Source organism: Bison bison, unplaced genomic scaffold, assembly GCF_000754665.1.
Source record: "Bison bison bison isolate TAMUID 2011002044 unplaced genomic scaffold, Bison_UMD1.0 scf7180017864379, whole genome shotgun sequence".
NCBI classification, from domain to species: Eukaryota; Metazoa; Chordata; class Mammalia; order Artiodactyla; family Bovidae; genus Bison; species Bison bison.
Window position 1 is genome coordinate 12,467,147 of NW_011494951.1, and position 9,113 is coordinate 12,476,259.

General features: G+C 39.9%; 1 protein-coding gene across 1 annotated transcript in view; it reads right to left on the reverse strand.

The window, feature by feature from the left end:
• Window positions 1-9,113, reverse strand: part of ZNF165 (zinc finger protein 165) — a 23,599-nt gene that overhangs the window by 10,990 nt on the left and 3,496 nt on the right. Inside the window, exons 2-4 of the mRNA XM_010857385.1 lie at window positions 5,654-6,136; window positions 4,992-5,130; window positions 2,094-2,997 (exon numbers count right to left, since the gene is read on the reverse strand). Of these exons, the coding sequence (XP_010855687.1) occupies window positions 2,094-2,997; window positions 4,992-5,130; window positions 5,654-6,064 (1,454 nt within the window). The 5' untranslated portion in view covers window positions 6,065-6,136. The remainder of the gene's footprint in view (window positions 1-2,093; window positions 2,998-4,991; window positions 5,131-5,653; window positions 6,137-9,113) is intronic.

The following is a 9,113-nucleotide window of genomic DNA, read 5'->3' on the forward strand; positions in this document are numbered from 1 at the left end:
CCTTGGGAAACAGGCTCTTACCCCTTTCCAGGCCTGGGCCTGGCAAGCCCACCAGAAGCCTGCTAACCCTGGGCACAGTGGCTACTGCCTGGCCTCTGTAGGAAGAAGCTCTTGGTGGTTGTTTCCTGGGGCCTCCAGGGCAAAGTCAGCCCAGCCTACCAGGTCCCCACTGCCACCATGATTTTGAAATGTATCACCAATTAGTCTTCTAAAAGGATGATATAGAAACCCCTTCCCCCCAGCTTTGAAGTTGTGTTGCTATGCGGCAAGACTTATGGGATCATAGTTCCCTGACCAGTGACTGAATGAGGCTGCCCCAAGTGACAGCACCCAGCCCTAACCACTGGACAGCCAGGTAATCCCCCAGTACTGTATTTTCTGATTTTATATCCATAGTCATGGACTATGTCATTGACATAGTCAAGGTTAAGAACTAGGGCTCTGGAATAATATATATGTTTATATCCTGCTTCTACTGTTTACTATGTATTCCTGTGTCTGCTACTTTACAGCTCAGTTTTCTCAACTATAAAATGGGAAATAAAATAGAAAATATAACCACATGTACAGTCATGTGATAGGATGCATCAGCCTAGTGCCTGTAAAAAGAAATTATGAGTTCAACATTACCTTAAAACAAAATACTGGGTTATCTAGATCCTATAGTTCAAGGTCATTGAAACACAATTGCTATTCTTATAAAGCCTCTTTATGGAAAATTTTGTTCTTTAGATTATCATATTTCTAATGTAAAGGTTCTGTTTCTAGTTAGTTTTCATATAAAAACATGAAATTTAATATTTAGACCTTAAATGTTTTTATTTCTCACATTAGTGAAAAGGTACCTCATCAAACAGGTAAAATAAGTAAAGCAGGATTCACCTTTATATCCTGAAATCATTGATAGAGCTCCAACTTGTTGCAGATTCCTCTCCACTCTTTTCTCAGATACCAACCCTTTCTATACTCTCCTCCCGGGCTTTTCTGGAGAGAGCAGCTAGCTGCAATGAAATAGTTTCAGGACTTAGTTTTGTAGTACTAACTTCCTCAGCCCTCTTCCACAGTTGTTAGTAGCCAGAGAACCCTATTTCTGCCAAGAGAGCTCCCCAGAACTACACTATCCTCCCACCCCAGGAAGGTGCCCCAAACCTCCACAGCATGGCAGTAAAGTCCTCGTTATGCTACTGTGTATGTCCTCCAAATTCGAAGGTTTAGTTCAATTTGAGCACCTTTCCTTACCTCTAACCCCAGCTCTTGCCTAATTTGTTTCTACTCCCTCCCTGTCTTCCTTCAATCTCAGGATTATGGCCTCTTGCTTTAAGTGCTCTTCTGGTTGTGTGCTTCCTGGCATGACCGCTGGACATAGAGTCTGGCTTACATATTGGAATGCCACCATTGCATACCTCCTCGTTTTTGACATGACTAATTTAGTTTTGTTGTATCTTCATTTTTTAAAGGAATACTTTAAAAGCACTGTTCTGCAGTACCTTGCTCAAACTATTCCACTTTGAGGCTTGGCCTACCTCTTCTCATGGAGAATCATTAACTAGAGTTAATAATAATGATCAGGCTCTCTTTACCTGAATCTTCTTTCCCCCACACTGTAATTCTGGTTATTTCCCAAGAGTCCTCTTTTTCTATTTTCATTGCCATAGACAAACTAATTTATTTGTTATTGTTTTGTCTCTAAGTTGTATTTGACCCTTTTGCGACCCCATGTACACTAGCCCACCACACTCCGCTATCCATGGGATTTCCCAGGTAAGAATACTGGAATGGGTTGCCATTTCCTTCTCCAGGGGATCTTCCTGACCCAGAGATTGAACCCGTGTCTCCTGCACTGGCAGAAAGATTCTTTATTACTGAGCCACCAGGGAAGCCTGACTTATTTATTAGCCTCCCCCAAATTTTGCTCTTCTGGTTTGACTTTAGCAAGCAGACACATGGCAGTAAAGATTATATGCAGAACAGCAAGCTGAAAATGAGAGAGAAAATAAAGAGATACTGGTCTTTCAGTCATTCATCTCAACTGATATTTATTATTTACTCAATATTTTTCCTGTTCTATTTCCTTATGAATTTAAGTTCTTTACATGAATAGGTTTTCCCTCTTGTGAATTCTCTGATGTTGACTAAGGTGTGAGCTCTGACTGAAGGCTCTTCCACACTCACTGCATTCATAGGGTTTCTCTCCAGTGTGGGTTCTCAAGTGTCGAATAAGGTGTGAGCTCACTCTGAAGGTTTTCCCACATTCACTACATTCATAGGGTTTCTCCCTGGTATGAATTCTCTGATGCAGGATAAGATGTGAGTTCAGGCTGAATGCTCTCCCACATTCTTTGCATTCAAAGGGTCTCTCCCCAGTGTGAATCCTCTGGTGTCTAATAAGATCTGAGCTCCCCCCAAAGCCTTTTCCACACTCATTACATTCATAGGGTCTCTCTCCAGTGTGGATTCTCTGATGCCTAATGAGCTTTGAGCTGTGTCTGAAAGCTTTTCCACACTCATTACACTGATGGGTCTTCTCGCCAGTGAAAACTGCTGCATGTTTAATAAGGTTTGGGTTCTTGAGAGACTTCCCATATGGGTGAATTTTTTCTCCAGCATAAATTCTCTGATGCTTAATAAAATCTGAATTCCATTTGAAACTTTGGTCACAGGTACTGTGTTTACAAGATTTTTGGTGTGTAAATTCATTTGAGTTCAGATTTAAGTTTCTCTCACAGCCATCATGGCTTATTATTTCGCCTCTAAGTGTATTTTTGTGGGTGAGGATTTTACTGAAAGCAGCATCCTGAGCAGATGATGATTTCTGAGACTCCCCTGAGTCTTTTTCCCGCTGCCTCTTTATCTTGCCTGCAGACTTACAGATGTCTTGAGGCTCAGCAGATCCTTCTGACACAAATTCTGAAATTCTTCCTGATACAATTTTCTGCAATTCCATTTTCTCATAAATGTCCAGCTTTGGCATGGATTCACTGTTTTCACTCTTGTTATCTAAAAAAATGATGAAAAAATAAAGAGGAAAATACCTGTTTGCTGAACTAAAAGAAGGTAAAACTTTGAGATACACCCAAGATAGTGACAATAATCATAGGAGCCAAATAATTATAGTTACATAGTAGCCATTATTTGGCTACTCTAAAAACGTGACCTTTCAAATGAGAGGAGTGATGGATGAGGATAGAAGAGAAAGAATAATTGGTAAAAGCATATGTATGCAGTAGTTGGCAGAGAGAGGAAACAGACATGTGAGATGAGCAGACAACAGTAGAGAAGACCAGGAAGAGGATCATCACCATCAAGAATGGAGGTGGGGGGAACAAAGTAAGGAGAACTATGAAATGTGACTGAGAAGGATCTTGGGGAACTTTAGGTCTATATTTCTACTGTTAGAGGGTGAAAGGGAGGCACCATATTAAAGAAGGTATATGAGGACATAGATGCATAGAGAAAAATAAAATTATAAAGACTCTGAGGTATGCATATGTGGTGGGGAAAACCTCCATCCATCTATTAGCCAATCCATCTTTCCATTTCTTCTTCATCTTTCATGGATAGTCAAATTCTTTCATTTCTGCTAAATGTCCCCTATATACCTCCCTTTCTTTACATTTCTGTTACTCCAGAACCTCACCACTTCCGATTCAGATAACTGTAACAGCCTCCTTTTGTTTCACTCAGAGCTATTCTTCCTCGTTAATTGCTAAGTTGCTTCAGTCGTGTCCAACTCTGTACGACCCCATAGATGGCAGCCCACCAGGCTCCCCCGTCCCTGGGATTCTCCAGGCAAGAACACTGGAGTGGGTTGCCATTTCCTTCTCCAATGCAGGAAAGTGAAAAGTGAAAGTGAAGTTGCTCAGTCGTGTCTGACTCTAGCGACCCCATGGACTGCAGCCTACCAGGCTCCTCCGTCCATGGGATTTTCCAGGCAAAAGTACTGGAGTGGGGTGCCATTGCCTTCTCCGGCTGTTCTTCCTAGTCAGCCTAAATACCCTCACCAGACTAATCGTCACTAAACCTTGTCATTCTTACACCCTACTTAGAAATCCTAATCTCCTCCACAACACATCTGAGCTCTTCAGACTCATTTATGATCTAGTTCTCACAAATCCTACCTTCTAGCTCATCAATCTATACTGTACTCATGACTCTATATTAAACCATATTAAACTGGAATTAAAGCTGCCCCTCTTTTTATAGGGTTTCCTTTGTCTAGAATAAGCTAGGATAGGAGAAGGGGTTAGGCAGTACTGGTCTTAGGATGGGAAAATTTACAGTTTTAGATGAGATGGATGGAAATGTTTCCAGAACAAACTCGAAAGCAGAAATTGGGTAATCTTAAAAATTACTGTAATTTATTCTTAGGTTTATTTTTGGGACCATATGTACCTAAAGTGATACTGAGTCCTTGAACCTTTTAAACAATGAGTTTTAGAACAGCAAAGAGGAGTCTATGGAGGTAGTCAGCTCAAGTATGGCCAACTTTCTATAAAAGCATGAGGGCTTCATGAAACCAAAAGTAAAATAAAAAGGCAATAATATGGATCTTGTTTTATGTATCTGTGAATTATATTCTATTTATGAGTGTATTATCACATATTTGTCTTTTTTCCTATCATTATATCTGCTTTCCTATTAACATGTTTATTTCTATGCATGTGTTTCTTTCACTTTTGCTTCTTTTTTCATTCCCTGACATTTTCTCAACCCATTCATTTTCTTTCCGTTAATTAGCTCATAACATGAAAACATCTCATGTTTTAGAAATATTCTAAAAGAACAAATGAAAAAGGAGACATTCTGGATAAAAAACAAAGTTCTCTCTCTCTTATTTTGGATGGCCAGTGACACAAAAGGAAAAGAGTTCTCTATTTCTTATTAAGTAATAAAGGAAAGGACCATCTACAGTTACTAAAAATAGTCTGAGAAGGGAGGTTTACTGTCCTAGCACTTCAGGGACATGCACCACATAGAGTATTGCTCCTTACCACAGTCCAGTAGGAGCTGGGGTTCTGAAGAACCATGAAGGGCCGTGGTGTCCACTGGCTGGAACGGGACACTAAGTGCTGGCCCAGGAGATGCCACTTTTCTCCTGAATGGTTCTTGTCCATGTCCACAGACTGGAATCTGAGAAAAACAAAGTACATTTGGGCTTATGAGAGAATCCCAGTTGGAATTAAACATCTTCCAAACCAAAGAGAATCTTGCAGAGTTATACAAAACTGGGGAAGGAAGAATTAAGTCTGCCTCAATTGTAAAAGGTACCATAGTACCTAGCAGAGAGGGAAGGAGCCATAAATAAACACTAAACTAAATAAGAGTTCCTACAAAGCTCACTTTGGGAGCCTGGTGCCTCAGATGGTAAAGGGTCTGCCTGCAATGCAGGAGACCTGGGTTCAATCTCTGGGTTGGAAGATCCCCTGGAGAAGGAAATGGCAACCCACTCCAGTACCCTTGCCTGGAAAACCCCATGGACAGAAGAGCCTGATAGGCTACAGTTCATGGGGTCGCAAAGAGTCGGACACAACTGAGGGACTTCACTTTCACTTCTTTTTCATAAAGCTCACTAGATATTCAGTCTCAGGTCCTTTTCTCCCTATGTGGGACTCCATCCATCCTGGAGGTCTTAGATCCCCCAACCCCTTTGTACCTGGAGTACAGCTTCATCAGTGCCTCTCTCTAAATCTTCCAGTAGGGTCACTGCTTCCTCTCCACTCTCTGGATAACGTTCACGCACCCAAGCCTGCAGATCCCCTGGCAGGATAGCCAGGAACTGTTCCAGAATTAGCAGCTCCAGGATCTGCTCCTTGGTCTGGGTTTCTGGCTTCAGCCACTGACAGCAGAGCTGCCGGAGCTGGCTCAGTGCGTCTCGGGGCCCGGGAGAATCCTGGTAGCAGAACTGCCGGAACAGCCGCCGGCAGAGCTCCTGCCTGAGGGGATCATTCCTCTGTAAGCAAGCACCCTGCCTCCAGACAAAATCTTCCTCTTCCATCTTCACTATCAGAAGTCCTTCATCCTCCTGAAGGTTCTGAGCTGTAGCTTTCTTTGATTCAGTTGCCATCTTGAAATAAACTGTATTATCAGAATCCCACTTCTGCTCTGTGAAGAGCCTTTTTTAGTTTTAAGAACTCTCCTGAGGGATTAAAAAGATTACTATTACTGTTCAGGAAGACGAAAGATCACATCATAGAAACAGTCATTCTCCATTATACAATAATTGGCTGGGCATTTAAAAGCACTGAAATACCTGTTTTGTGGACTTACAACTGTTACATAATTTCCACCTAAAACCAGCTTAAAATTTAATTTTAAAAATAAGATAATTTAAATTACAGACATTAAATATAAGACAGTATAAATATAAGGCAACTTTGTCACATGCAATTAAATTATATATTACTCATAAAGAAAATAACCATCAAAAAAGAGAAAAATGACAGAAGTGCTCAGTAAGTTGGGGATGGAAAACAGCACAGTAGGTTTCAATGGTCAGCAAAAGCTTAATTAAAAAACTAACTTCTGATGAATGGATAGAATTTGACTAGGATGTTGGGAGAGAGAAACAGGAAATTACAAGCAAGGAACACCTTGAACAACTGGTTAATGGTAGGAACACAAGTGGGAAGGCAAAATGTCAGTAGGTTTGCATAAATAAATTATAGAGACAAATGTTCTGTTGAAGGAAGCTTCAAATGTCAAGCTCATGAATTCAGTTTATCTTTTACGCACTGGGGAGCCAGTGAAAGCTTCTGAGCAGAATGGCCTGATAAATGCTGTTTGTGGAGATAAATATATTGTTCATCTTTAGGATGGACCATAATAGGACAGAAATATAAAGAGGCAACTGCCCTCAAAGTGTGGGGAAAACACAGGCTTAGAATGTTATAATTATTCAGAACACTGAACTAGGATTACTAAGACATTTCTTAAATAATAAAAATCAGGCAACTTTCCTTAAAGGCCGAGGTTAACAATTTCAGTGTAATGAGCTTCTTCTCTCAAGTTCTTAGATAAATCTGTTTCCTTTTGTCTCAACAATTCTCTCTGCCTTCTGAGTTTAATGGCTCAGTCCATGTCCTAGATATTGAGGCCTATTAGATTACCAATAAAGCATAATAAACTGCACCAAGACCTGCTTATCAATCTTTTGTGAATCTTATCGTTAGATATCAGTTCCTCAAGTCCTAGCAGCACTTGGGAATGGTCTGTTTTGCATCTGAACTGAAAAACTGAATAAAGTAATTCAGAAGTGAAGCCCTAGTGAAAGGCAAATATCCATCTTTCAGGTCCTTCTACTAAACATTTCACCAAGCTGACTACTGATTGTTGCACAAACATATACTTTATTAAGACCTTATAACGGCAAAGCATTGGGCTAGAAGTTATATGGCAGTGATTTCTAAGAAAGTCTGAATTCAGAACTGGGCTCACTGCCTGTCATGTGAGAACTTTGTTAGAAACAGATTCCTTGGCCTTCTGCCTATGGTGATGCTGATCTGGTTAATACGGGATATGCCAGGATTTTCTGTATTCTGATGTACAGATATAAGGAATTTTAAAAATAGTGTTTGAGTTTCCAAGGAGTTTGCAAAAGAGTTGGAAAGAAATGACACAAAACACATATGGATATGCAACATTTAAATAACAAAACCTGCTTCACATGACACACACTGAAAATGTTTGATAAATGTTGAAAGCTGATGTACTGAACAGATTGTATGGTAGAGACACTGAATAGCTTAATAGTTCCGAGGTAGAGGGAGAATGTGTGTGTATGTGTGCAAATATTTCCTACAGGTAGTGGGGCTTAACCTGTAACAATAAAGGATAAGAAAAATCCAGAAAGGCAAAAAGGAAGGGAGAGTAAAGAGCTGAGAAAGTGTGAATGAACAGCAGATTGATAGTGAGACCAGCTTACAGGGTGTAACTGGAGTGACTAAGAATTCTAAAACCTCTGAGAAAGAATTCATTAACTTGACTTTGAGTTCTAGGTTCCTAACACATAACATCTGTGGATAAAACACATATCATCTTGTATTATTTTCAATGTTTTTTTATGGATTGGAGCCCCATGAAGTGAAGGACCATGCATTATTAATATTTATTCTTAAGTTCTCACTTTTGTTGATTTATTGGATAAAAGGGGAAATTAAGAAGTTTGAGTTTCCTATTGCTTTGTATATTGCATATTTTAGATGCTAATGAGACGTCCACTTAGAAAAACATTTCCAAAAGATATTAAGAGATTTAATGGAAAGAAGTTAGGAATGGAAATACAAGTTTAGATAAGATCCATGGAAAGGGAAGTTAAACATAAAAATTGAGGATAATTCTCCGAGAGTATGAAATGAAGCTCACAGGCTCAGACTGAATCTTGGAAAACAAGAGTCTGAGTGGGTGTAAACGAGGTAAAAATTTAGCAATGACAGAGGAGGAAAGTGGGAGGGGGGTTTGGAGCTATGATGTATGTTTCAATTCTTACTAATTTATTGGGACATTCTTTTGATATAGAGAGCTAATTTAACTTCTTGTTATGTTTTCTAGACGTGTTAACTGTTTACCAGCTAGTGCTGGATCATCAAAAAAGGAAAAGAGTTCCAGAAAAACATCTATTTCTGCTTTACTGACTATACCAAAGCCTTTAACTGTGTGGATCACAATAAACTGTGGAAAATTCTGAAAGAGATGGGAATACCAGACCACCTGACCTGCCTCTTGAGAAACTTATATGCAGGTAGGGAAGCAACAGTTAGAACAGGACATGGAACAACAGACTGGTTCCAAATAGGAAAAGAAGTACGTCAAGGCTGTATATGGTCACCCTGCTTATTTAACTTCTATGCAGAGTACATCATGAGAAATGCTCAGCTGGAAGAAGTACAAGCTGGTATCAAGATTGCTGGGAGAAATATCAATAACCTCAGATATGCAGATGACACCACCCTTATGGCAGAAAGTGAAGAAGAACTAAAAAGCCTCTTGATGAAAGTGAAAGAGGAGAGTGCAAAAGTTGGCTTAAAGCTCAACATTCAGAAAATGAAGATCATGGCATCTGGTCCCATCACTTCATGGCAAATCGATGGGGAAACAGTGGAAACAGTGTCAGACTT